At 46.6% G+C, this 27,308-nt stretch overlaps 13 protein-coding genes across 13 annotated transcripts; 4 read left to right on the top strand and 9 right to left on the bottom strand.

Moving 5' to 3' along the window:
* Positions 1-409: 409 nt before the first annotated feature.
* On the top strand, positions 410-1,531 carry N7520_011132 (mitochondrial 54S ribosomal protein mL67; the record flags this gene model as incomplete). The annotated part of the gene is made up of 2 exons (XM_057145065.1): positions 410-682; positions 773-1,531. The coding sequence occupies 2 exons, from the start codon at positions 410-412 to the stop codon at positions 1,529-1,531; spliced, it is 1,032 nt and encodes a 343-aa protein (XP_056990819.1).
* A 604-nt stretch (positions 1,532-2,135) lies between these two features.
* Positions 2,136-5,548, top strand: N7520_011131 (Phytanoyl-CoA dioxygenase; the record flags this gene model as incomplete). The annotated part of the gene is made up of 7 exons (XM_057145064.1): positions 2,136-2,185; positions 2,236-3,166; positions 3,297-3,419; positions 3,473-3,567; positions 3,634-4,491; positions 4,680-5,252; positions 5,320-5,548. 7 exons carry the CDS (start codon positions 2,136-2,138, stop codon positions 5,546-5,548), a joined length of 2,859 nt encoding a protein of 952 aa, XP_056990818.1.
* A 234-nt stretch (positions 5,549-5,782) lies between these two features.
* N7520_011130 (isopenicillin N synthase family dioxygenase) lies at positions 5,783-7,077 on the bottom strand (the record flags this gene model as incomplete). The annotated part of the gene is made up of 6 exons (XM_057145063.1): positions 5,783-5,830; positions 5,884-6,055; positions 6,104-6,240; positions 6,288-6,704; positions 6,761-6,868; positions 6,925-7,077. 6 exons carry the CDS (start codon positions 7,075-7,077, stop codon positions 5,783-5,785), a joined length of 1,035 nt encoding a protein of 344 aa, XP_056990817.1.
* A 638-nt stretch (positions 7,078-7,715) lies between these two features.
* N7520_011129 (sugar phosphate/phosphate translocator) lies at positions 7,716-9,174 on the top strand (the record flags this gene model as incomplete). Its single annotated transcript, XM_057145062.1, has 6 exons — positions 7,716-7,813; positions 7,863-7,930; positions 7,995-8,000; positions 8,096-8,213; positions 8,281-8,788; positions 8,845-9,174. 6 exons carry the CDS (start codon positions 7,716-7,718, stop codon positions 9,172-9,174), a joined length of 1,128 nt encoding a protein of 375 aa, XP_056990816.1.
* A 2,077-nt stretch (positions 9,175-11,251) lies between these two features.
* Positions 11,252-14,005, bottom strand: N7520_011128 (uncharacterized protein; the record flags this gene model as incomplete). Its single annotated transcript, XM_057145061.1, has 1 exon — positions 11,252-14,005. The coding sequence occupies one exon, from the start codon at positions 14,003-14,005 to the stop codon at positions 11,252-11,254; it is 2,754 nt and encodes a 917-aa protein (XP_056990815.1).
* A 378-nt stretch (positions 14,006-14,383) lies between these two features.
* N7520_011127 (Dabb family protein) lies at positions 14,384-14,829 on the bottom strand (the record flags this gene model as incomplete). Its single annotated transcript, XM_057145060.1, has 3 exons — positions 14,384-14,539; positions 14,603-14,713; positions 14,764-14,829. 3 exons carry the CDS (start codon positions 14,827-14,829, stop codon positions 14,384-14,386), a joined length of 333 nt encoding a protein of 110 aa, XP_056990814.1.
* A 765-nt stretch (positions 14,830-15,594) lies between these two features.
* N7520_011126 (purple acid phosphatase family protein) lies at positions 15,595-17,306 on the top strand (the record flags this gene model as incomplete). The annotated part of the gene is made up of 5 exons (XM_057145059.1): positions 15,595-16,144; positions 16,201-16,368; positions 16,451-16,647; positions 16,700-17,177; positions 17,242-17,306. 5 exons carry the CDS (start codon positions 15,595-15,597, stop codon positions 17,304-17,306), a joined length of 1,458 nt encoding a protein of 485 aa, XP_056990813.1.
* A 165-nt stretch (positions 17,307-17,471) lies between these two features.
* Positions 17,472-18,224, bottom strand: N7520_011125 (Large-conductance mechanosensitive channel; the record flags this gene model as incomplete). The annotated part of the gene is made up of 4 exons (XM_057145058.1): positions 17,472-17,564; positions 17,651-17,756; positions 17,825-18,025; positions 18,088-18,224. 4 exons carry the CDS (start codon positions 18,222-18,224, stop codon positions 17,472-17,474), a joined length of 537 nt encoding a protein of 178 aa, XP_056990812.1.
* Positions 18,225-19,173: 949 nt separating this feature from the next.
* N7520_011124 (uncharacterized protein) lies at positions 19,174-20,436 on the bottom strand (the record flags this gene model as incomplete). The annotated part of the gene is made up of 6 exons (XM_057145057.1): positions 19,174-19,457; positions 19,510-19,580; positions 19,627-20,000; positions 20,052-20,119; positions 20,171-20,207; positions 20,257-20,436. The coding sequence occupies 6 exons, from the start codon at positions 20,434-20,436 to the stop codon at positions 19,174-19,176; spliced, it is 1,014 nt and encodes a 337-aa protein (XP_056990811.1).
* A 1,168-nt stretch (positions 20,437-21,604) lies between these two features.
* Positions 21,605-22,886, bottom strand: N7520_011123 (DUF614 domain protein; the record flags this gene model as incomplete). The annotated part of the gene is made up of 2 exons (XM_057145056.1): positions 21,605-21,837; positions 21,890-22,886. 2 exons carry the CDS (start codon positions 22,884-22,886, stop codon positions 21,605-21,607), a joined length of 1,230 nt encoding a protein of 409 aa, XP_056990810.1.
* A 1,165-nt stretch (positions 22,887-24,051) lies between these two features.
* Positions 24,052-24,420, bottom strand: N7520_011122 (uncharacterized protein; the record flags this gene model as incomplete). The annotated part of the gene is made up of 2 exons (XM_057145055.1): positions 24,052-24,158; positions 24,219-24,420. 2 exons carry the CDS (start codon positions 24,418-24,420, stop codon positions 24,052-24,054), a joined length of 309 nt encoding a protein of 102 aa, XP_056990809.1.
* Positions 24,421-25,106: 686 nt separating this feature from the next.
* N7520_011121 (uncharacterized protein) lies at positions 25,107-26,042 on the bottom strand (the record flags this gene model as incomplete). Its single annotated transcript, XM_057145054.1, has 1 exon — positions 25,107-26,042. The coding sequence occupies one exon, from the start codon at positions 26,040-26,042 to the stop codon at positions 25,107-25,109; it is 936 nt and encodes a 311-aa protein (XP_056990808.1).
* Positions 26,043-26,473: 431 nt separating this feature from the next.
* On the bottom strand, positions 26,474-27,232 carry N7520_011120 (type 1 glutamine amidotransferase domain-containing protein; the record flags this gene model as incomplete). Its single annotated transcript, XM_057145053.1, has 1 exon — positions 26,474-27,232. The coding sequence occupies one exon, from the start codon at positions 27,230-27,232 to the stop codon at positions 26,474-26,476; it is 759 nt and encodes a 252-aa protein (XP_056990807.1).
* Positions 27,233-27,308: the final 76 nt, after the last annotated feature.

Below are 27,308 nucleotides of genomic sequence, written 5' to 3'. Positions count from 1 at the left end.
TACAATGGTTTACCTTTTTCTCAGATTCGAGGACCATACCGATGCATACAGCCACGGCCGCTCTCTACGAGAGCCCCCATCATGCTCTGTAGCTGCGACAGAGCTATCCATCAGACACACGAGGGTAACGGAACTGTTTGAGTAAGAAGATAGTTCTAATCAAAGAAATAACATGATCATTATTCGCGAAAGAGAGTACAAGAGAAGTGATGGTTGGAGCAAACGCGATAAGGTGATGCGGAGAGCAAGCAGCGCCAAGACAATGGCTGCCCCGTCAAAAAATCCACCTCCGTTCTCAACTTCATCAACGCCGACTCCCAGTCCACATCCCCCGGCCTTTACTCGTTCCCTGGCCTGAATCACCCCAGTCTGATCTTCCGGTGCTTTGACACCTTCTACATAGGCCACGATGGCCTCAACTACCAAGCCAATCCAGAAAATCCTGGACTCAACCAAGATCGCATCCTTGTCAAAATTTGTCCGTCGGCCACCAATTGATCCGCAAACACCGATCCAGGGGAAAGTTCGGAACCCCAACTCCAATGCGTTTAAAGAGCATGTGAAGCGCGAGGGTGTGCGGTTGCAGAAAGCATTGAATGCCATCACACACGGAAAGAACATCTTTGTCTACCACAATGTTCGCACGAAGCAGGTCGTTTACTCGTTGACCCGGTATCTGGAGGTGAGTATCTCTAGTTATGATTCCCAGTGGTTAATTCAAGTATGTTTTGGTGGTATTCGGATCATTTGGCTAACTATTCGCGCCTTGTAGAAAAACAACCTCCTCCGCCAGATGATTTACCACGGCAAGAAGACCGTTCCCGCCGAGGTCCGCCGCGACATGTGGGTGCCATACTACTCCGTCCACTTCAGCGACTCAAAGCTGGGTCTCCGTGCGTATCAACTTCTCCGCGAGTTCTCAATGCAGCGACAACTCGCCCCGCCTAAAGAGATGATTACCGTGACAGAAGAGTTCCTAGCGGCCAAGAGGCCGAAGGACCCCAATCAAGCGGAGATATTCGACAAGATGAACAAGAAGCGCCTTGGCAACACCATGGAGAAGAAGGAGCGTGCTCGCGTGTTGATGGACCAGAAGGCGACCTCCGTCGCTGACGTGGCAGCCGTGCTGTCAATTCAGCAAGAAGAGATCGCGAACGGACTGCTGAGCCGCGATGGTTCGCGCGGATACCTCACTCGGAAAGCTCGTCAGCGTAGACGCGAGGCTCTTCACGAGAATGCAGAGAGGGCGAAGGAGGGTGCCGCTCGCATTGGCGCACTGGAAGAACAGCTTAGCCAGCGCAGCGGGGAGGTTGTCAAGATCGGCGAGGTGGAGGGTGTTAACCCCCAGACTCCCGAGACTGTCAAGATCCTTTGGCAGGATGTGCATGATGCACACTACGCTGAGTCATGGGTCCCGAACGTTCAGCACGGCAAGTTGGAGCGCACTCGCAACAGCATTATTGCCGGTGAGTTGCGTCTCGACAACCCCGACGTTATTGCGGATAATGAGTTCAAGGAGCTGAAGGAGTAAATGGCTCATTGTCTTTAACAATGCTTCCTGCCCTTTGGTTTTTTGTTACTCTTGGTGTCTGTTCTGGCTATATTGAGCGATACTCCCACTGACATCTTCCATCTGATTTGGTCTTGATGGTTGATTAACATGTATTCTTTCTGTTTCCATGTGTTCTGTCCAGCTGTTTCTGGGCTCACCTACTGCATAAATTGTATTTTTAGACAAATCCATCACTCATGTCCAACTGGTGCAAGTAAAACCGATTAGTAAAATGCCGTCTTTTTGTGAACTTTCAAACTGAATGACATTCCACGAATGGCAGCCAATGTATACAGGGAAGAGAAATTGCCATTATGTCAGACCTGATCGGTTGGCAATGTGGAACTTGACCCACTATACCGCTGGTGGGATGATGGCCCGTCTACCCGTTGGAGATTCGGTCTAGATCGTGAGGAGAAAAAAACATAACAAATGACTGATGAGGAGAATCTGCATACCCAAAAAAGCATACACTTTCTGATACGAAAAGAACAAGAAAAAAAAAACCACATAAAGAGGGGCATCGAACCTGAGACTCCCTCCAGGGTTTTCATTAGTTCATCAAATTATTATTTTACCCACCATGACTACAACACAAGCCATCTTCAGCCAGATCAATCATTCTCCCTTCAAGTCAGTCTTTTATCATCGTATGGTATTGCATCTACTAACTGGGAATGCAGACTTGAAGGACCATATGGAGACTGGCGAGATGAACTTCAATCCCAGGGGTTTGTAGTCATCAAAAATGCGATTGCGCTTGATAAAGCGCAATATTATCAGCAAAAGGCTCTAGATTGGCTTCAATCTTTCAACCTGGGTCTTGATTACAATGATCCATCCACATGGGTAGATAAACACCTTCCCGCCCAGGGCAAAGTCAACAACTTCAGTGGATATTCCGTGGTCCATGAGAAGTTCATGTGGGAAGCACGGATGGAACCGAAGGTATTGGAGACATTTGCCAAGATATGGGGCACTGAAGACTTGTTGGTCTCCTTCGATGCTGTTAACATCACCTTGCCCAATCGAGCAGATAAGCCAGCTATGAAGCCATGGCCACATGTTGATCAATCACCCTTTCGTCGCGGTCTCCATTGCGTCCAGGGTATTATCAACCTTAGCCATGCCGGCCCTGAAGACGGCTCGCTGATTCTTCTCCCTAAATCAAGTTCTCTATCCGACCAGTTCTTTGACACGCAAGTGGATCCATCTACCTGGCTGAAGAAGGATTTTCGATATTTCAGTGGGGAAGAGATGAAATGGTTCGAAGCTCATGGGGTCAAGCCTGTCAAGATTTTCGCAGAGCCTGGGGATTTAATTCTGTGGGATTCGCGGACTGTGCATTGGGGTGGCGAGCCTACACCCCAGAGCAACACGATTCGGACGGTGATTTATGCTTCATATTCCCCGGCGAGTCTGGCTACTGAGGAAACCCTGAAGCGCAAGAAGGAGGCATTTGAGTCATACCGAGCAACTACGCACTGGCCCCATGACAATATTGTTATCCGCGACAAAATCATCTACCTACCCGATGGCACTGTTGATAGTCGCAATCGATCCAAGCCCTTGGAGGAGCCAGAGTACACGGATCAGCTGCTCCGACTTGCTGGGGTGAAACCTTACTGAGAGAAGATTATTATTGAGAACATGTTTAGTGTGCTGTAGAATGCAGTTTCTCCTCTAGTTATAAGTTGCGTCTATTTTACTAGCGTGAATGCAATATTGGTATGGTTATTAACAGTCTTTTGTGACTTGGCGCCTCTCTTACCCCGCCACAACTCCAACTCCCCGTCATCCGTTCTGTTATACAGATGGAGTTTCCCCGAAAAAGAGCCCTGGTGGCATGCAAATTCTGCCGACACCGGTAAGTCCACTTGCAAAAAAATACCAAAACAAAGGACTTTGATGGTAATTTAGTCCAGTAAACGCAAATGTGGAGGTGAACGACCTACATGCGCGTTCTGCGCTAGTGCGGGTGCGCAATGCGAGTATCAAGAGGGTCCGAATGAAAAGTACAGATTTGAAGATTCAATGACTTCACGCGGATTCTTATATCAGAGCTAACATTATTGTTACAGAACTGAAGATGATTCATCTAACGAAATATTGCAACGACTAGATCAGCTGGAGAGTCTTGTTCGTCAACAGTCAGCTATCGTTGCTGCACTATCTGATCGTTTACTATCGACGGCTCCGAGTCCAGAAACTCTGAATTACTCTCAACCTAGCCCATATGCATCAAGTATTCAGAGCAGAAGTTCGCTTGCCACACCAGTATATATGTCCCCCCCGCGCAATATTCCATTGTGTAAGGATTCGCGGACGGCAATCGTATGCGAGGCCGAGGATGGCCCCCTCCTCATCCCATTGGGCCATCAAACTCCTACCGGGAATCTATTGACACTCGACAAAATCAAGAGGCTTATCGGCGCCTATCCTCAAGACTATTTCTTGTTCTTGGAATCGGAGCGGCGACTAAACCCTTTGATATCGCGGGTTTCTTACACTGCGATTGTCGAGAGACTGAATTTGCGCCGTTCGATAACCGATAATCTGGTTTCAAGCTTTTTCACAAATATACACTCTCAGTTCCCTGTACTTGACCGCAAGCCCTTCCTCGTGATGTTCGAGAAATTCCTACAGCCATACCAGGAACCCGATATTTCGGCGGCACTTTGTCTCATGACTCTTGCTCTGGGAGAGATTTGTACCCATCCCAGTGCAACGTTGGATGTTGAGTCTTCTGATGTCGACAATGGCACCGAATATTTCGCGCACGCTTATCGAATTCTGACTACTGTGGAGACTGTGCCGTTTTCAAGGGACTTAACAGTCCCTTTAGCGTTCTTCTTCGCCTCTCTTTATTTTCGCTATAGAAGTCGACCCCTTCATGCCTGGAGAGCGATACATTCAGCATCAACTGCAGTTCAATTAATGTTTTCCTAGTACAATCGCCCTTTGAAACAGTCACCTCCATATGCTGACATCGTTCTAGCCTGCAGACCAGAGACATTCTAGCTGAAAAGCATGTGCTGCTGGTTCGTATTGCTTGGGCTTGTTATGTACTTGAATGGTTAGTTGTCCCCCCTTGTATGCTGAAATGAAAACACTAAAAGATTGCTAGTGATGATCTCGCCGAATTCCATTTCCCTCGCAGCGGGATCGAGGTTCTGGTAGATGAACTACCCTTCCCAGAATTTACAGACTCAAATGATCGCAATAACCTGAAATTTCTTGCCATGTGCTCCATTCGAAAGCTTCTGAACCGTATACACAATACCATGTATGCAAGCAACCCAGCTGAGCCAAATGGCCGAACCATTCTCGCAAATATCAGCGGGGTAGTGAATGCATCAAATCAGCAACCCTCAATCGCCTCACTTGAGGCCGTCAACAAAGAACTCAGCCGGCAACTCACAGCATGGTTTGATTCGCTGCCAGAAAGCATCAAGCCAGACCTTCAAAACCCCAATCCTCGGGATATACATGATAGTCAGCTTCGAACGCGCTATTACGCCACAAGACATGTGATTTGTCGACCTTGTCTTGTTTTTGCGGCGCAGTCACCTGATACTCCACTAAGTGAATATATCATGGCCAACTGTGAGGCGTGTGTTGATAGTTGTCGACACTTCATTCACGCGACAGTGCCTCTTTTGAAAAGAAGAACACATTCAACGTGGCTTAGACTACAAGCGTAAGCCAAATATCTGATGTCTTTTTATTTCGATATACACATTCAGAATCTGATACATCAATCCTAGGCTTCTGGCTGCGGTTTTTGTCATTTCCATGGCAAAAGGAACACCCACTCTCTCTCCACTTGTGCCGGATTTTGACGAGCTCATTGAACAAGCAATACTGTGCACGGAGCCCTGGGCTGTTCATCATGAAACAGCAGATGCTATCCTAGGGATTTTCAAGACGATTCGACGGAAATTCCGAATACCGTCTGTTCAGAGTATATTAGATGGTCTGCACGGAGTCCCCTGAGATCCTTGGGGTTCTCTCAATAATATTAAGTTTTCGGATCTTCATACCGCTGATGCTCTATAATCCACCTACCACTCTTCTCAAGTGCTTTCCTATCCCTCCACAGAACGAAAATTTGAATGACACATATGTACAGTACATAGATTTGCCCACTTTATCTGTCATCTGACCTTGAAGGTGACATGATGACAGCCTTATAACAAGAATCGATATGCATCTAGGATAAACAGCTATCTAGCCTTTATAACCGACATATGCCTTGGACATCTTCTCACGAACCCACTACATAGTCACATTGTCAGCGATGTTCAACACCAATGGGTAATACTACTTACTTCGCCCGCCTTGAAAGGTGCCCTGCATGGTGGATTATCGACCGAGGTATGATTATCCAATACAGACACGGTAGCATCATAGTCGATTCCAAAGAAGAACGGGATAGAATAGCGTTCTTCTCCAGAGAGGTTTGATACCCTATGGATTGTTGATTTGAACTTTTTGTTTGTCCTACTACAGTCAGCACTGAGATACGCAACTTGGGTCATAATTGCTTACCAAGTCGACAAGCAATCGGCGATATTGACAACCAATGTTCCCGGAATAGGAGGGGCTAGAATCCATTCCCCACGATGATTCAAGACTTGCAATCCAGGAACCTTGCCCTGAGAAAGGATTGTAAAACATTCCCAATCCTATAATTAAAATAAGTAAGCATCGATGGAGCAGCACAAAAACTGACCGTATGCGCCCCTAGTCCTTCACGTGTTTCCCCAACGGGTTGGGCAGGGTAATGCATCATCCTAGAAGTAACACCGGGGGTTTGAATTTTCGTGTCAAAGTAGTCCTCAGGTACATCCAAGGCAAGTGCGAATATTCTCATGAGTTTGCGACAGAACTCCAACGCGGTGGCGCAATATTCAATGTAAGTTTCTTTAAACCCGGCAAGCGTGATCTCATCGGGCCATTGGTTATCCCCGTATAAACCATAGGTATCGAGACCAAGAACGGCACCTGGAGACTTTTGAAAATCCAATGCGGTTTCATACCCGATGTCAAATGCCTCGGAGAGTACGCCCGTGGCTTCCTCGGCCGATATGGGATCATCATCTGTACCTGTTGTTTTCTCGCCTTCTAGGGGGCTATAACCACGGAATTTCTGCGCGTGTGAGTTCGTGTTCAATATAATCAGCCTTGGAATGCAGGATGCAATACCTGAGAATTTCCAATATAGAATTTCATCTTCTGTTCTTCTGGAAGGGCAAAAAAGCGTTCTGCGGCATGATGAACGCCATTTATCATTTGCTCGTGAATACCATGATTCTAGAGTAGGTGAGCACTTGGATGGGTAAGAATAGGTGTCATATAACCGTTAATACCTTGATATAAAAGAAACCAACTTGAGTACAGGCATCATATATCGTTCGGGCGAGCTGCTGCCGTTCTTCAATACTCGGGCTTTCTAGATGAGAGAGATCGACGATCGGGATCTGATCACAATTGGCCGCCTGGGAGGGCTCTGTTAGATCCATAATTCAGGGGTAAGATGTAAAGAAGTGAAGGTTCTCCTATTGGCGGGGCGATCGCGAGATATACGTGGTATTTAGTGCATTCTTGGCAATATATGCCGCAGCGGTCCGCAGTACGGAGTACATTAGATGCCCTTGCCACGTTTCAATGATACTGGTCCAAGCTTTTTCAGTGGCGTTGATACATATCAGAATCGGGATCTCTTGGATTGGCCGGCAATTTACACAAGATTCTATGGTGGAGTCTTACAAGGTACTCCTTTTTCAGTTAGAATTTTCATAGTTCGTGACCATTGGAAGTAATCAATGTGAGTGGATCGTTCAAAGTACTTTGTTTCCTCGATTAGGCTAAAAAGGGGGTCCAGGGAGAACCAAAAAAGGAACAAAAAAAAAAAAAACAAGCAATGGGAAAAACGGGTCAACCAAGACCCTTGCAAAAACCTGAAACACTGCCACACTAAGGGGGGAAAGAGGGAGAGACCCACGCGCGTCAACGTGTCCCATAACTGCCATCCAATCAGTATCACTCTATCTCCACACCGCCCATGATCATCTCTTGCCCCTAAATATCCTGGCTTCGGCATTTTTCTTCCTTACACACTCACCATAGTCACTCCTTTCCAGGCTTATACATTTTCATCATGGCAAACGGTCGCTCTTCTCAGGATGAACGCAAGTTGGAGAACGGAAGCCCTGCTCCCGCTCCTAGTCAGGGCTTGCACCCGGCTTTCTACATTGCGTAGGTGTCCTCCGACGCCATCCCCTGTCCAACCACTAAATGTCTTCAGTCTGTGGATTGCCCTGAGTTCCAGTGTTATTCTGTTCAACAAGTGGGTTCTTTTCACTGCCCACTTCAGTAAGTCTCAATCCGCCATTTGATCGCATGGAATCTTCAAGTCGCTAACCTGTGCTGTTTCTAGACTATCGTATGTTTATCCTTATACCGTTCTACGCGGGGTCTTTAGCCGCTCGATCGAAATTGTCGAATTGTCCAGAACCAATGATCTAACATAGTCCACAGCGATTTTTCTCACGACATGGCACATGGTTTTCGCTACCGCCATGACCCAGATCCTGGCCCGCTGCACCACCATTCTGGACTCTCGCCACAATGTCCCCATGAACCCTGCCACCTACGTGTGAGTCGCATTGGAATCACCAAGACCTATGTGGAAACATTTTTGCTGATCATTTGGATCTGAACAGTCGCGCCATTGTGCCCATTGGTATCATGTTCAGCTTGAGTCTTATCTGCGGTAACCTGGCCTACATGTACCTCAGTGTTTCCTTCATCCAGATGCTGAAGGCCACCAATGCCGTTGTGACCCTGCTGGCTACCTGGGCGTTCGGTATTGCCCCGGCAAACTACAAGACTCTCGGAAACGTCGGTGTCATTGTTGTCGGTGTCGTCATTGCGTCATTTGGCGAGATCCAGTTCGACATGATTGGTTTCCTCATCCAGGTCGGTGGTATTATCTTCGAGGCCCTGCGTCTCGTCATGGTCCAGCGCCTCTTGAGCTCTGCTGAGTTCAAGATGGACCCCCTGGTGTCCCTCTACTACTACGCCCCAGCCTGTGCCCTCACCAACGGTGTTGTCACTCTGTTCACCGATCTGCCTCGCATGGGCATGGCTGATATCTACGGCCTCGGTATCATGACCCTTATTGCTAATGCCCTCGTCGCTTTCATGCTTAACGCCTCTGTCGTTCTTCTGGTAAGATCGCAAATTCGCCCCTGATCGGATTGTGAAGTATCTAACGCGCTCTATAGATTGGCAAGACTTCTGCCGTCGTTCTGACCATGGCTGGTATCCTGAAGGATATTCTGCTGGTCTGCGCCTCCATGATGATCTTCCGTGACCCCGTTACTCCCTTGCAGTTCTTCGGTTACTCCATTGCCCTGGCTGGTCTTTGCTACTACAAGCTCGGTGCCGAGAAGATGCAGTCCCTCGCTACTGATGTGCGCCTCCAGGTGGGCGAGTACCGCCGCAGCAATCCTGCCAAGGCTAAGGGTATTGCTGCCGGTGCTGTTATCACTATCATTGTGATCATCATGTTCGCCGGTGCTCCCGCTGGTGTCCCCGCTAAGGTGACCAACTAAGTCACTGGGCCGCAACCGGTACTGTGAACGACAGACTTGCACTATATCCAGAACGACTTATGATATTGTGCTAGACAACTGCAGCTAATTATTCTATTCTCCAACGCTGTTCAACTATTTTTATTTGTCGCGATAGATAGAACGAGAAGAATGCCTTTTTTTTTCTTTTTTGGTGGAGATTTCTTGTACATTTGGGTGGGATAGATCAAGGTCCATGGGATTTCAAGGCGAACACCAATATTGCAGGCTGTGTTTCTCCTTATGTTCTAATGATTGCATTTCCATTCACCTGGGAGCCTTGAGATAGCCAATGGACATTACTGAATATTGACACTGCTCTAACTGTAAATCGAATACTCAGGTGCATTCAATGTATCCTACTGGGTAAATTCGGGGCTTCAACTGATTGTTCTACTTCAAAAACGTGAAGTCACTTCTCTCAGTGTCAGCCGACTCATGACTTAGCGTCTATACTTAGCCCACGGGTATATACTTCGTACGCGTCAGCCCGGGAAGCACAGCCCACGATTTGAATAGCTCGCGGGTAGATAATGCTTCAAAGGGATAAGCGTAGAAAAGTCTGCAGCTGGTGTGTTTTAATGCAAGCTTTATGCATGTGAAACAAAGCAATGTTTTCTCTTCATATAATAACTTCACTATCTACTTTATGTGATGTTTGGAACCACTCACTCTATTAAACTATATCCAGTCATATCACTACATATCATCCTGCCACGCGAAATATTGGTACGTAAAATAGACCGTAAATATCGACACCAAAAACGCTCCTAGACCAAAAGCCGACGAGTTATCAGACGTGACTGCTGCGTAGATGATTACACTAACACCAACTGCCAAGAGTATCACGAGTATCAATGGTAAAATGAAGACCCAATTCAGACTCTCGTTCATACGGACGCCCCATCCAACGATATGCCGATTATCTCCCGGTAGCCGGACTAATGGTTCTTGGAGTTTTTTGGGAATCATGGTCATCCAAAATCTGTCAGTGTGAGGTCCTGGTTTGAGCAGATGTTGCAATGGAATCTGGTACAGTTCGACATCTGCCATTGGAACTGGTTCGTAGAGGTATCGTTTTGATTTGACCTCGACTTCTGGGGGAAATTCTCGCGCTTTGAACCATGAAGGACAGGATTTCGTTCCGATGGGGATTAGTGAGAACTTTTTGGAAAAGAGAATTAGTTTTTCGTTGGCTTGATATACATGAAAATTATGATGAAGTGGATCTCATGCACTAGTACGTACTCGGACGAAATCTCCAGATTTGATTTTGTGTATATGCATGTCGAAGAAGGTAGAGAAAAGCATCGATGGGAAATGAAAAAACCTCGGTAATGATGGGAGCTGGGGCAGCCGCTTTGAAACTGAGCGAAGGAATTTAGAGACACCTGGTGGACCGAGCATTGGAAGCTTAAAGCCGTTATCATGACAGTGTGTCTGGTATTCCTGATGTATTTGCTGGAAGAAGTATTGATCATTGGTGAGGAAACTCACTTCGATATGAACTAAAACGGTGGAGCCTTTCGTGTTCATGCATAAGAGAACGAATTGAGGGTCGTGATCTCGGGATGTTGTCATGCGGTCTTGGGTTTCTTCAGTGTGAACAGTTTGAGGCGACAAATGGTATGGGACCCCCGGTGTTACTGTATTCTGGCTGCGCATACTTAATCCCGAGTCGGGATTCAAATGTGCTTGAGGTGGAGGCTGTAAAGGATCCGAAAGAGATGAAGTGTGTGGCGTGGTCTTAACGGCAGCGACGCTATTGAGGAGTTTATTCCGGAACCTCTCGATCCCACCCGCAGATAATTCTCTAACATCGAGGTATGAGAGTTCCCCACAGCCCTAGATTCTCATTAACGCTGCATTCGATTTGAATGCAGGGGAACTCACGCATATATACGAGATTCGTTGGTAATTAGCTGCTGGTGGAGCGAAGATGGTTCTGAACCGAAGCCACCACATTGAAAACCTAGATCTAGCCAATATTTCCAATCTCTTGAAAGCTCGCTCACGAATTTTCTTGGATTTTTCGTTTTCCCACGAATCTATAATAAGATTAACGAAAATGAATAATAGAAGTCCGGGTGCTGACATTCAAACCTCGCATAATACTTTGGGCTTTGTTTCCCTGGACTGAGAGAAAACCCTCATTTTCCTGGCTATTTTTCCTTTTGACTTCCAGCCATTCTCGAAGCTCTTGTCGTAGAGCTCGAAATGCTCTCGTTGATACCATAAACTCTTTCACCTCTTCAATGGTACCGAGTGAGCTTCGGTGATCACTTTCTGAACTGGTTGAGTCGCTGTCTGAGGATATTTCATTGGCATCATCATTCAAATTTGAAGAAACTTCCATTTGTGATGTTATCCAGGCCCCAACTTGAGCTGACTTCGAGACATCCAACTCCAGTTTTCTCTGTATAGGAAGTCCACTATCCTGCGTGAGAAATATGCGGATTAGAGCTGATGTCCGCCGCGCAGACAAGCGGACAAAATTTGCCGCTTGACGTTGAACTTCACTTGACGCTTCACTATTCAATTTCTGCCCATACCTTTTCAGCATGCGTGCAAAGTTTCTTTGAAATTTCCCAGGGCCAACTTTTGAGATGGCTATTGGATAGAGAGACTTCAAATCGTCGTCATTCAGAAGTAGGTTGGTTAGCTCAGAAATAGCGATTGAGGTGATTTCGCTCTGGGATGAGTGAGAAGACAGAATAGATTCGGTAGAGAAGATGCTTTCGATGTCACTTGGGTCACACAATGAGTCCTTGTGGCTGTCTTCAGTCTCGCGGCCTCCACTCTCCTGCCTTTCCCATATAATGCTTTTGTTAATCATTTCATCGAAATCCTGTTGTACAACCGCGAGGCTTTTGGTGATTTCTATTCCATGTAGCTTAGAATTTTCACTGAGCCATGAAATGATCTTGGCGAGAGTACCCACGGCGTTCACTCGAGGCTGTCCGAGGACACGGCACACCTGAACGGCGAGAATGAAAGAGGAGAAAGGGACCGAGGATTTCACAAGAGTATGAATAGCATCAACTCCAGGCCAGTCCTGAGAAATATTCTTATCGAGTCGGATATCCGCAAATCGGGACTCGAGGAATAAACGCATGTCGTGCTCTAGTAAAGTTTTGGGTATCTGATGGAGGGAAAATTCCTGATAGGAAGTTGACGAACGCTCTGAAAAGCTGGATGTGATGGCATATGTAGGTTGGCTGGTCACAAAAATCCGAAATCGAACCGCACCTATTGAATCTAGGTGAGGTAACAATCGAATTATTCTTAGAATGTCTTGATGATTCCCACATTCATCCAAAGCATCGATCACTATTACAGTGACTTGAGGCTTTCGGTTGAGTTGTTTCAGCTGGAGCAATGGTTGAAGGAGCAGTTTTTCAAACTGCTGCTCGAGCGATTTTGAAGCCACGCCAGGGTCTTCACGGAGAGCCTTCTGTACACCGACAATGAGGTCAGGGAACTCAAGCACTAGTTGCCTTGCGAGTGTCGAGACAAACTTCTTCGCATTCCCTCGATCCCCATCACCCCTTTTGAAAAAGAAGCTTGCGCCTAGGTTCTTGCTATTTTTGAGTGACTGTGCTAGAGTCCGAGATATTGTGGATTTGCCAGTCTCAGGCAATCCATTTAACCAAAATATACTCCTCTCGTCCAGTGAGAATGACCACTCTTTTATCTGTCCTAGAAGCTCGGTCCTTCCTGGAAGACACACATCATCTTGATCCATGTATGGGCGATATTCGGCTCCAGTCGCAAGAGGTAGTTTCTCAAGAGCTAAGTTTAGATCAAGATCCTCCAGGTCCCTCTCCTCTCTTTCCACCCGTAGCGGAACAATCCAATGTAAGAGATCCCGGGCATATGCTGCCGCGACCATGGCGGCATACCCTTGCCATTGTTTGTTTTGATGCGAATCAGAGTAGTCGCAAATACCGCGGATCATAAGGCATGGGAACTGACTCGTCACCCCCGCCGCCTCCATTTGAAAGCATAGAACATCCATATCTGCGGACAATTTATCGCGGATTATAGCATCCTTTAGGATCACATTGGTGGACGCGATCCCGCCATAGTGGACTACAAGGTCAGCTTTATCTTTGTCGCGTGAATTTCGCAAAACTAAGGCAGTTGTATCATTTCCACAGACTTCAGCACAAATCGATCCACTTCCTGGCGGATGGATGACCTGACTATGGTATAGTCGGTCACTATCTTCATTTGGCCGTTGGTAATCTTTTCGGAGATTCGGGTATCTTTCAAGGACCTCGTCGACTGCCTTCTCAAGTCGACTGCCATTTAGATCATGTTGGGTCTGAAGTTTGGTAATCGCCACACGAAGAAAGGTAGAGGGTCGATCAGGCACGCCCATTTGTGGGAGGCTTTGGTGTTGTGTCAACTTCCCGGAATCCAACTCTATCCCTCCATCTATGCCAACCACGATATCTCCAAGGCGAATATCATGCTGCGGACTAGGCGCTCCACCACTGATACCGACCATCATATTGAATCGAACATTTGGGAAGCTTTGTAACATATACGCGGTTGCTTGTGCTGTCGGAGATGTGCTATCATCTGTTGGAGATGTGTAATCATCTGTCGGATGTGTGCTATAATCTGGAGATAAAATGGAAATAACAACATTGTGTTTTCTGATTTTGCCCAAGACATAGCTGTTTTGGTCGTGAGATGGCAAGTTTTTCGGGGGTAGATGCTCTTCATCAAGGAAGGCTTGGGCAGCTGTAAATTCAGTGGCGTTGCAGCAAATCCAGCCAACATTGTAGTCTCTTGGGTCAGACATCTTGGGTCTGGGGAGTAGGGTAACACATGAGTGCCTAATGTTCACTCAAGTCTTCTGGTGGAAATCGCTTTCTCACTGGGAGCTTAGAAACGCGGGGCTGCCATTCAGCCTCGTTTCGTCACGTGGAGTAAGATTTATGCACCAGAGAAGATTCTATTCATTTCATTGATCTCCTACACTCATGAACTTCAAAGAGGCGGCTGAGGTCCAGCCCACCCTCTGAGCCATTCAAGTTCACGAAGGTCGGGATAGAGCGAGGATATGTTTAAAACCAGAAAGGATTTCGAGGAGAAATGATAGGTATGTATTTGCCAGGCTCGTTGCAAGTTGCTTTGATATAGTAAGCCCAAAATGAACAGTGATCTCCAGTTTGCTTGTCTAAAAGATTCCATGTGTGTAGTCGATGACTTGAGCTTTCTCAATGAGTCCGGCTAGGCTCTTCACAAAGACCTGATGCACCGGGTCGCTCTTCACATAATAGTCTCGATCTGCAGCATTCGCAAACTCCACAACGAAAGCATGAGTGATTCCATCCTACAACGATAATTGTTTTTTTTTAGAAGAATTATTTTCGATCTATTTGCCCAATTGACTTACCTGTGCTCCTTCAGGAGAGTTATCGGCCCCACCTGAAGATGCTGTGATGTACGGTTTTTGAGACGATGGATGAAGACATGTGTCTTTCAACGCGAGCATCCGACCACATGCCTTGGCTGATTTTAGTTTCCAAAAAGTAACAATGGTGATAGACATCATACGTCATTAATTGCTTGAGCGTCAACGTCAGCCTTGAATTGGAAAAGGACAATATGAGTGATCGACATGGCGATGAAAAATGCTCAGAGGAATGCAATGGAACATAGGTTCTCTGCAGAGCATGAGTGATGGGAAGTAGCAATGCCCGGATGGCAATTGAGGATAGGATCAAGTGGGGGTGACGCCATGACGATGACATTGATTCCCCGCTTTTCTATTGAATTTCCGCTGAACTTCCGCTCTTATAAATGAATCTATCGTCTTAACAAGCAATTAAAGGGTTGGGTCTGATTTTACTTCTCAGAGGATCAAGAATATATCCAGCTACTAGACGTTTCCATTATTAGTATTTTTTTCTTTTGTTTTTCTTACCCTTTATAGATCATTCACGTGGCTCTGAAAGCGGCCCGTAACTGAAAGCATACCCGCAGCATAACTAATGCGGGCCTTGGGATGACCCGCGAAGTTCCGAATTATTTAGAGCCAATGCAAACGTTAATGATGACAACTGGATTGACTAGGGGAAACTTTGTTTAATGAAATTAATTCACGGGAGCTGGATTATCATGTCCCTGGTGACCGTGCTGCCAGCTCCGAATCTAATAGGCTGCAACAAGACACTAACAGAAGCTTAGTGTAGTCCAAAACAACAAACGCCCCACAGCCAAGATGACCTCGAACAATAGCATGGCCTTGCAATAAATGTTTCTAAGCATGCCCATATTCGCAATCATATCTCGTACCACCTGAGGTCAGATAATTTTGACATCTCGCGAGCCGCAAGGAAAATTCAAAGGTTGTCGGTGAGTTTACGTTGAGAAGGCCATCTCACCATGACATCCCAAACAATTGTCTCTCTCCTCAGCCTGGCTACAATTGGATACACAGCATCCTTACCCACGGGCTTCAAGGATGCGTTGCTGGAGTGCCATGGCAAAAAGACAGCACCGGAACAGCTGCATTTCAACTACGCCGGGGACCGCGGCATGATGATCAGCTGGAATACACAATCAAAGCTGGAATTCCCTACAGTACGCTACGGGCGCGGTTCATCGCTTGATGAAATCGCCTACTCGGAGATCTCGGTCACATATCCCACCTCGACCACGTATAGCAACCACGTTTTGATCGAGGGTCTTCAGCCAGACACCGAATACAACTTTGTTGTAAAATGCGCTGAAGAGAGTGATAAGCACACTTTCAAGACTAGTTTGCCGGTAGGAAATGATCGTCCGTATTCGTTCGCCTTCTTTGGAGACCTTGGGACTATGGGCCCCTTAGGTCTGACTTCCTATGGACAGGAAGATGCACTCAGTCCTGGAGAAATTACGACAATGCAATCTTTGAGTCAATTCACGGATCAATTGGAGTTCATGTGGCATGGTTTGTTTCTCTTTTCCCCCTGCATATCGCGCATGACTGACGAGCGGGCTATCCAGATGGTGACCTCGCCTATGCTGATGCTTGGCTCAAAGAAGAACAAGATGGTTTCTTGCCCAACACTACCATTGAAGAAGGAGCTGCGGTTTATGAATCCATTTTGAATGCTTTCTATAATGAGATGGCAGGGAATGTGACCATGAAACTTCCGTACATGGTTGGTCCAGGTGAGCTATCTCTTCAAAAAATTGCGCCCAAAAGAACGCATCTCTATGAAATTATTTGCAGGGCTAAAGATGTGATGGATAGGGAATCATGAGGCGAATTGTGATGATGGAGGAAGCGGTTCCTATACAGAAAGTATTTGCGCGCAGGGCCAAACCAATTTCACTGGCTTCCGCAACCACTTCCGTATGCCTTCTGAGCAGTCAGGGGGCTTGGAGAACTTTTGGTTCTCATGGGACTATGGCATGGTGCACTTTGTTCAGTTCAACACAGAGACTGATGTAAGTGTGGTTCCCAGCAAATTCACCTAGAAATCTTCTTATCGATTTTTAGTTCCCTGATGCCCCTGACCTTCCTGGTGGAAGCGGAGACGAGAATGCCGGTCCTTTCGCACCAAACGGCACACAACTCGCTTGGTTGAAGAAAGACCTCGCTTCGGTGGATCGCAAAAAAACACCCTGGATTATAGTTGCCGGTCATCGCCCCTGGTATGTCGATAGTGCTACGTGTGATGAATGCCAATCGGCATTTGAGCCATTGCTAGTCGAGTATAAGGTTGATATTGCCCTTTTTGGTCATAAGCACTTTTACGAACGGATGACGACCGTTGCCAATGGAATCTTGGATCCAAAGGGTCTTGATAATCCGTCTGCTCCGTGGTATATTGTCAATGGTGCCGCTGGACACTATGAAGGCTTGTCAACCGTGTCTACGCCACTAGAGAACTATACAGTCAAAGCTATTGACACGGTGTACGGATGGAGTCGATTCACTGTCCATAACTGTACTCATATCACCCAGGATTTTATTTGTGAGTCTACTCAAACAAACTCCTGCCAGATGAACGATGTTACTAACTAAATTTTCTCTCAAAGCCAGTGCCAATGGAACAGTTCTGGACTCGGCCACGCTCTACAAGGCCCACAATGGCTGCGCGTGAGCCGAGATAAATTATATGTATGATAACGAGGGTTTCACTCAAGCATGTTATCAAATAAAGCCTCAATATTACTCTCTAGTCCATCCCCAACGCCAGAAACATGTAAGGGAAAAGGGCCTTGACACAATTTCAAGGGAAAAATTATATCTACTCCACCAAGATCTTTCACAGTTGGTATTCATTGACGTCTCTCTCATCATCCTTGGACAAGTCCTCTCTACCATCTTGCCAGCTCGAACAATTGAGGCAGCGCGAGGCCTGTTATCTGATTAATATAGCGTCATAGGATTAAAGGGGTATACAACCTCCACGCTTATGTATTTCCTGCAGTATCTGCATCTCACAGTAGGCTTGATAATCTTGTTGTGAGAAACGAGCATATATAAGTGCGCTACCGCAAAGAGCGTCAAGCTAACGCCGACAAAATTTAGGAAATTCTCAACAAATCCTCTGTCTTAAGTTAGCAAGCGACTCAAAGCTTCGTCACTGGTTCACCGGCATGGAGTTTGTTCACATACCCCCATGCCAAAACAAGGGCCCCATCATCCCTCGCCTGCTTAACAGTATTGTACCCCTTCCCAGGATCATAATTAGGTCCCTGCGACAAAACTGCAAATTTTTGATCCATGTTCCGATTCAAAAACGGCAGCAGGGAAACGACCGGTAGAACAATATCGGAGACGAAGGAAGTTACGACTTTAGTGAAGGAATTAGCGATGCTTTGGTATTGTTAGTAACGGGACACTGAGCTCAACTGATATCCAGTGGTGGAAGTACTGACATCAAACCCAAAGCAACCTCAAGAACATTATCACGGGCCGCGAAATTGAGAAACGCGTTCCAGCCATGCTTGACCTGTTCGCCCGCTGTCTGGCCGACGCGGATCAGAATTTCGGTGCTATCATCGAGTCCACGCATTTTTTTTGGAAATCCTGCTGGCATGCTCTGGGAATAGCAGGGGCTCTAGCCGATTAAATTTGACCGCTTGATGCCCCGCGTCATTGTGCATAGCTTAAGTCATGTGGAAATTTAAGGGGGTGGGGGCTTTGATACGACTTGCTTGGCGTGAGGGGCTACTTGCTAGACGCCTCTTCCGTCTAACCAATAAGCTTTTCGAAGCTGGAGCGCTCAGAGGTTTATTTGATGATCGACAAGAAATGTCGAGATGTTTAATTGGTGGCACTTTTGTCTGGGCGATCGATCATTCATGGATATCCAACAGAGACAATGTGTATACTCCAGTCACGAGTTTCACCGCTTTCTGTTATTTAGAAGCAAAACCTCACTTGCTTTGTTCAAGCTAAATTAAAGAATGGACGCTTTGTTGCGCAAGCTTTTGATTAATCACTTTCACTGCACGTGTCAATCAAAGTATTGTTGGCGCCTTAGACTCCAGGCACACACGTGTTTTTGAACGTTTGTTTTTGTCCTGATCAGGACTAGTGTGGTATCTACAGGGGTGTTCATGCTGCAATGCACCAATTAACTACCTCAGTACCAGTAGGCTCAGCTGAAAGAAACAGGAGCCTCCCTTGTATGTATTCCGAATTTTAATACATAGATAGAACGGACAGCTGGATTTCATTTTCGCTAGACAGATGCCCGGGTGTTTGAAGGCCAAACGAATGCTATAAATTGATTTGTAGATAGATGGAGTAATATGTATGCATAATACAGATGAGCATAAATTGATCGATCGTGAAATTCGATCATCCCAAGGTTCGAACAAGAAAAGGTGATAAACGAGTGTAAGAACAAAACGTGTATCCTGCGGCACTGCAAGGTTAACGTAGTGCCGAGAAAAAAACAGGAACACAATGAAGTGAGTGCATGTAAAAATTACCATTAGCTTTGATCGAACCCGCTCTTAAGCAGGACTGCCAGTGTGAGAGTGAGAGGAGCTATCAGTATGATAATCAGACTCGGAGTGATTCATGTTGCCATTTGGGCTTGGAGTCCTATGATCCCAATCACGCTTCTCGCTCGTAATCTCTTGCTGACTAGTATTGCCCGTGTCATTTTGGCTAGAGTAGCGGCTCGAAAGCTTCTCGTGCACAACCTTAAACAAGGGGCGCATGTTGGATAAACAACTGGCGACAATGCCAACGGCAGGCTCAATGCATGTCCACACACTTGAGTTGACTTGAGTATCTTGGAAAGGTCAGCATACTATTAGGTGGTCGATTGAAGAAGTTTCACTTACAGGTGATGTCGCTTCCAGCCTTTGACAGGTCGATGAGAGCGACCAGGCGGACGATATCGAAAATCAAAGTCCTGGGCTATGTCAGTGAGTTGACGAAGATTTGACAGGGAAGCATACAAAAAGCCCACGATGAAAATCGCAGAAAGGCCCGTCTTCTGAGCACGGGAAATCGGAAGATTCCAAACAGTATGCATAGGCATAACGAGGATGATCGCGTCGGTCGCAATGTTAGGAATTTGAAGACCATAGTAGTATTTTCCGAGATCCATGCACGCGCCTGGTGTGGCAGGCAGCCAAAGCTTTTTTGTTGGCAAGCAGATAAAGCAGCCAGATAGGATACCACACGCCGCCCAAAGGATAACGATCGTCCCAACGACGTTGACGGCAGCTTTCATTGTTTTGGTCGGGAACAGTCGTCGGTACAGTGACAGGATGGATAGTTTGATGCATGCAATGCAGCCGGTGTACAGGATCGAGCCGGTGAAAAGTGTCTATGATAATTTAGCTTGATCGGGCTAGTGAGTGGTGACAAGGAATCATACCTTCAAATAAACTATCAGCTGATCGGGGTGAACATATTTGACATGCGTTCCCAATCCATTATATAGCACTGCCTGCCGTTAGTTCAAGGCTTGATTGAAGAGTTGCAATTATAACTCACAGACAACGCCCGCAATAGAAATGCCATATTCAAATAGCTGTGGTCAATCAGACAATGGTCTGAGAAATTGCAAAGCTGAGACGTACCAAGGCGAAAAGAATAAGAATATCATCAGGGAATAGACCTCCACCATTGACCTTCCTAGAGATAATTCGGAAGGCGACCGCCGATGTAGACAAGATAAATGCAAAACATGTTGCGGTAATGACCACATGGCGAAGATTATCATGATCGTATCCGGTCGCGTTTTGCGAGACAGAAGACATGTTAAAGTACTTGAGTCAAAACGATTTCCAAAAATCCAAACGAAAGTAAAACGAACGTGCAATCGAGAGTGGAGGAAGTCAATATATGCCCCAACCTACTAGCAATGACCAACTTGCGCACGATAGATAGGTCTCAAATTATTGAACCATGGCAAAGGTCAGTAATTAATTAGTCGTTATGATTATCCATAGGATAAAGAGATGTATCCAACCCTTACATGCAAGCGATCAAATTTGACGATTCTCAACTCTGACGGACCAAAATGCCCTCGATCGGGTAAAGTGTCAACAACAAAGTTCTATTAATCACTCCACGCCCCCACTATTTCGCCTAGGGATACATCATGCAGAATCGGCACACTCACTATTTAGCTAACTAACCTTCCGACATCACCTTGCATATAGATGTCGCTAGTTTTCTCCCACTAGCATCCATGTGGGCGTCGGGGTTTATTGATATTGAAGAGCGATCGGAATAGATGATTCTTGCACAGATCGAGAAGAGCCCGACGCTGTGGTTTGCCCGATCGTACGATCGTGCTGATGCAATCTTCCTCGGGTCGACATGATACGTCTCAAAGACCTACTAGGCTACCTGTCAGACAAGGTTGAGTTGGTGCGGGCCTAGAATGGTGTCAATTTGATTTTGTAAGATCGACAACCCTACGGTGGCAACTTAGCTGGTCAATAAGTCAAGCGAGGAGACTTGCGGAGTCATTTTTCATTGTAGGACTTGGAAGCAACAAGTTTTTGACTTGCCCTGCTTTGATTATTGATGCTGTGAGATGATTGCATGTAACGAGTCCTTTCTAACTCACGCGAGAAGACTTGAGTGATTGTCGTCGATCCACTAGACTGACATCATGCGAAGAATAATTTCCAGGCCATTTGACACATCCCATAAAATCCCGGGAATATGGGTTGAGCGTTGAGAGGATCTACCGCTAAGGATCCCACGGGTAGACTATGTTGTTGCCACAGTGTAGCACAGCCACTCCGATTCTCTGTTCGAATAGATAGATCACGCGGCGACAATGCACGCAGTTTATTGCCTCGTATTCAGACCTCATTTACATAGGAAATTCATGCTATGTGAAATAAAAAATCGCTTCGTTAGAGATACACGTCTCTGAAAGGTCGTATAGTAAATGACTCATGCCGCACCAGTCTATTTAGGTGGTGGGGGGTATGTCATTGGCCCCGGGGCAATATAAGGCGACAAAGTCGCGCCTCTATCTATAGCAGCGCGGTTCCGATGCTCCTCTCGCTTTTGGATTTCCTTCTCGTTCTGAATCAAAGTACAGCAGCAGCAACAGGTGGACCGGACACAATCTGAACCGCAGTCTCCGTGGATTCCATATGCTTTGCGTGTCGTTCTGCGTTGCAGTGTGGTAAGAATACCTATTGGATATCAATTTGTTGTTCTCGTCGGGTTCAGGCGATGCGAACTTACACTGGCAACCACATAATAGAGCCATTCCGGTGCAGGCTCCATTGCAGGATTCATATCCTAACATATTGGTCGGATCTTCTCCTTTGGATTTCCTGTTGAGACGGTACTGTGTCTTTCCGTAGAGGATGCAGGGGCAGAATATACCCAGGAAGCATGCCGCGAAGTTGTTTGAACAGTCGCACATCCCGTGTGTCCATCCTCCACCTAGTACTTCTTGATTGGGGTGCACTATTTGGCCGGGTTGATGGAACGTACTCAGGTCCTCTGCTGTTGCTGCTGGCGCTGGCGATGAGGTCGCAGTTGTCGGTGAGAAATATGGCAGTTTGGGTGATTGCAATGGGTTCACATCGGGCGCAACCGTCATGGTGTCACTCCTAGTGGGGACATCAGGGTTTACTTTCACTGGTAGGGGTCCCGGGGAGTTCGGAGGTTGACTGTATGTCTCCTGGGGTGTTTCTTGGTGCATCTGGTGACACATTTGTTGATGCTGTTGTTGATATACCTGTTGTTGGTAGGTCTGTTGGTACATCTGTTGGTAGGTCTGCTGCTGTGGCTGCTGATACGTCTGCTCATACTGATACTGATACGCAAGCTGTGGGTATTGCGACAAATGAAGTGGTGATTGGATAGGTGATTGTATGGGCGATTGAATAACGGGCTGGATATCAGGCTGTGGCTGAGTAGGCTCAGCATAAGGCGCAAAGTGGGCCGGATGCTGGTCGGGCGGCGGGAATTTAGAAAACGTGGGAATCATGCCCTCATGCTGCAGGTGTTGTTCTTTCTCATTAGGAAAGTACTGCGCTGATTGCTGCTGAACTTCCCTCGGTTGCTCGGTCGCTGGCTGCGGAGCCGGGCTCGGGTCTGCATCTGAGGGTGATGACGCCGGGAACTGAATGTGGGACAATGGATGCATTTCAAGCGGAGTCTCCATGAATGAGTATCGGGGATTATGATCATGGACCTGGCTATTTTGGGTGTCCAGCTGTGGCCGACTCATCTGGGCGGTTGCGACTGTGCGACACTTGTCTATACAATTTGGGCCACCTGGGTGGTAATTTTCAAGACTTGCAAACCTGACTGAACAGAGAAAACACAATGTGTATCTGGGATTTACTACCAGGTTCAGGATTTCTGGGGAGAGAGAAATGATCAGGCCGTTGTCGCTTTAACAGACGCACCCGAACAGTTTCCCCTGGAGATCAACATGTGCGGGACTCGGTTAACTAATATTCCGGCCCACTGCGAGGTGATATGAGACTGCAGATCGATAGTAAATGAACCGGTTGCTCTTGGAAAGCTCTGAGGGGAAGCGCGTGATGAGAGGGCATTGGGAGTGCTAGACCGCCAGGGTGGAGATAGTCTGAGGGGGCGAGGTTAGAGGTCCGCGGGGATAAAACGACATAATTGGCTACAAGCTCGAGGTTCGTCCAAAGCTAGTCGTTTAGGGTGGTCCTTGCAAGACTAATGCAACTGCTTCACATTGTCATGGACTCTGGTTGGCCTGGGACCCGCCCGGCACCTCCCGTTGGGCGTTAGGGCCCCTCTCGTCACATCTAGTCGATCACAAATCCTGTCACTCTGTAACGAGCCACGTACGGCTGATCCAGTGTTTTGGTTTTTCCACTAAGATTTCTCGATTGATTGTTGGATTTTGAGGGGTCATATTCACTCATATTCTGGCTTTTATTCCAAATTACATGTCCTCTGCTTGGCCCAGCCATTAGTACCGTATCAATATAGGAGCTGTTTCATTTCGGAAAAGGAAAATTTGAGCACAATTAAGGTGCTCAGCTTTAAAGGTAAACCTCATGCTAACAAAAAACGCTTAACCACCCACGTCACTCACGTTCAGTCTCTTTGCTATATACAAAACAAAATCAATTACAGATACATCATACAGAACTCCCGTGCCTCACAAACACACTTGTTTGTGGATATAACTCCCCGTATCCAATCAATCCAGACCTTCTGGTATCAGGCACTTATTATGGATAGTGCGAATACCTATTGTTAATTGTGGAGTAACTCTAGGTGAGCTTGGTGCCCATCCATCCGCCTTGGCAGTAGAGGTGGCTATTGTTCAAGGGACTGGCACTTGATTCCAATATTACCGGCAGTCATTTACCTCCACCTAAGCGCAAACCCAAGAGCGACGGTCCAGCCTAGTTCAGCTTCTTATCTCCGACTTGGACAGTGCGTCCCTGGCGACGTTGATATTGCAAATAACCGTACCCACCAGCAGCAATAAGTGCGATCACAACAATATTGCCTAACGACAGTATTTAGTACCTCTACTATTTTTCAACTTATTGCAGGAAATATAACTCACTGGCGATGAATTTGCCTACTCCTCCCAAGGCTTTCAAGGTATCTCCAACTGCATATAGCGCCATCTGGAAGGTACCAACGATGAAGTCGATAATGGCATGGAGGAGGCCGTAGACTGCATTGAATCCCGTCCGAAATACCGAGAATATGAGCTCGAATATAGACGAGATAAGGTCTTTGATGGAAGTGATGATGGACGACATGTTCGAAAAGTCTTGGCAGTAGGTTGCTAGCTATAAGGTCCCGAGACACAGAAAACTTCGGGGATTTAGTATTTATACGAGGACCATAGCTTTAGATGAAGTAAGTGGCACGTAGATTAACTTTGTCATGCCCTGCTAATTCAGTAAGGGGGCAAAGCTGAAGATACTTAGGTGATTTGTTTCCTTGTTCCTGGTTTGGCCTGACGTACTGACAATGACGTAGTGCACACGACATCTGTTGTGGCCACTTTATTAAGGCAGCTGTTTATAACCACAACAATTTTGAAGGTCTAGCGAAAGGAGAAACAATGGCGAGAGTGGAAGTGAGGATTCATATCTTGACATATGACAATTGTGGCTGCCCAAGTGGGTTTATTGGATCTATCATTATGTACATAATAAAAAGGAGACCAGTAGATACATAAGTGGCCGCTATGCGCCCGAGAAAGAGAATCACTAAAATGAACCGATGATCCAAGACAGAAATCATGAATTCACTTGGAATAACCTATGGTAGATATTTGACCCATGACGTTGTATCAATGATAAGCTCATTTGACATTCAGTGAGGGCACATCAGTTTTATTTGAGGACCTGCACATCCTGTCTGAACGACAATTTGAAGCGAAATTTTGTCCCAAGCATCCATCGCAGGTGGTAGGATATGTATATTGGAAAATCAAGAACTATGAGCATAAATGTGGGTCTTGATACACCTTCAAGCCCGGCTGAGCAAATTGACTCTGAGTATGTTGATGAGTTGTAAAATCTGAATACGTATTTAGTGAAGAAGAAAGATTGCTGGTCTCGTTGGTCCCGTAGGCTCTGGGCGGCACCTCCTGCCTGTTATGAACCCCGCCGGCCACAGCAATCAGTTTCCCCAAGATGGCGTATTCCAGCTTCAGCTTGATGCTGTACGCGACAGGCTTGAATGTCACTTGCAAGCCATAATAGCCCACATATTCGATGACGACAATTGCAACATCTAGGAAGAGGATAATAACGTTGATGACGAGGAGTTGGGTTAATATCCCCCGAGATCGACCTTGAGGCCGTAGGCGAAGCAGGTGGGTCGCTTCCCACACATAAATACTGGATATCACTAGCTCCTGGACACAGAAGCCGACGACTTGTATTCTTTCCATGATACTATAACCATGAGCGAAATGGCCGGTGGGCATCCCGACGGCGCCGTAGAGAAGGACTGTTGTCGGGATTTGCAGTAATATGGCATCGATTATTATCATCCATAGCACCTTCCAAAGTACTCTGGCATTCCGTAGAACTAGATGCAGTCGCGACCATAGCACCATGGATTGGCCTGTGACCATGCCATACCAGCTGATTACAATGAGCGTAACACACACATATGGCGTGACTCCTGTCGGGAAAAAGAGGAGCACAAAGCCCAGGCAATAGGGGATGATGCATGAGGATGCAATCAACAAGCTCCAGAAATAGCAGCCATGCCAACGCTTGAAGGTGAAGAAGCACAAGACAATGAGCTCGATGGCATTGTACCAGGCGATGGCGGAGAATATGGCAAAAGCGATGGTTCGTCCAAAGTCGCTTTCGTCATGGATTAGCTCGCTCGCAATACTCGAGATGTTGGTGTTCGACATGGGCGGAGGTTGACATGCTGGTTTAACCAGGGAATAAATGCACGATTATGGTCAAGAATCGTGACAAGATGTGGCGTAGCTTGAGTTGTCTCCAGGGTCAGAGCGTCAGCAAATTTCATTGAGTTTCAGAAAATCCATTTGCAAGTGATAGTCATCACCGGGTTGAGTTCCAAGGTTCCCTGGTAATATTAGGTTATGCGAGATGTAACTGCATACTGTACTGGTTTTCCGGGGTTCCGCGCCATGGTTCATCAAGCTTTATTATGGGTCACGCACTCAAAATTATTCGTTTAAATTCATTCAGCCACCGATTTCATACGAGACCTACGGTGTAGTATATGTGGAGATCATAAAGCTATCGGTACACAAATATATAGGAATATGTATTGATATTGTACACCAATGTAACGTGCATGTCTATTGTACCAAATTTATACACTAATCATTCTCACAAATCGATCACCTAGAGCATTGGCTGCCAGGGGATTCCCCCCAGTAACCAGCTCTCGATGCAGTGTAGTTCCTCCAATTTTCTCATGCATTCCTTCAACCATCACCGCGCCTGCATCTCTCAATGAAGACTCGACTTTCTCGATTTCCGCGCCTAACAAGCTCTCCACCCCCTTCTCCTCCGCATCACTCCACGAGGTAATCTTGTACCCATCATACACAAATGACCCATCTCCAGCCTTTTTCGTACTCAGTAGTGCATATGGACCGTGACAGATGGCCGCCGTTGGCTTATTCTCTTTATGAAAATAACGCAAGATACGCCCTAGGTCCGGGTCGGCGCCAAGATCTTTGAGGGGTGCATGTCCGCCCGGAATGAACACTCCTGCAAAGGTTGTCAATTCCTCGTCACTAATGGAACTAAATGGTCGGGGCCGGCTGAACCCGTTCTCGGCTTTCATGCGTTCGATGAGATCGTGTTCACGTCGGCGTTCATAGAAGTTGCCCGCGTATGCTAGGAGGGATTCGCTGTTCGGATCCGGAGTCGGTTCTTGGCCCTTGGGGGAGGCGAAGGTTACCTCGTGACCCTTGTCGAGCAATTTCTGGAGCGGCTTGGCTAGCTCTTGGAGGAAGAACCCCGAGGGCTGGTCGACTATTTGGCCAGCATCAGGCGTGGTGGTTTTCATGAGAGGGATTGAGTGTGCATCGCTCATGATGACAAGGACTTTCTTGGACGGCATGATGAATTTGAGGTTATCTATTTTGTGAGTAGAAAAGCGAAAAAGTCTAGGGATGGATGCTCATGCTCATTTATAA

This window comes from Penicillium odoratum, assembly GCF_028828045.1.
Source record: "Penicillium odoratum strain IBT 22623 chromosome Unknown utg000008l_segment0_segment0, whole genome shotgun sequence".
NCBI classification, from domain to species: Eukaryota; Fungi; Ascomycota; class Eurotiomycetes; order Eurotiales; family Aspergillaceae; genus Penicillium; species Penicillium odoratum.
Note: the sequence above shows the minus strand (reverse complement) of the source record. Positions and strands in the feature narration are given on the sequence as shown.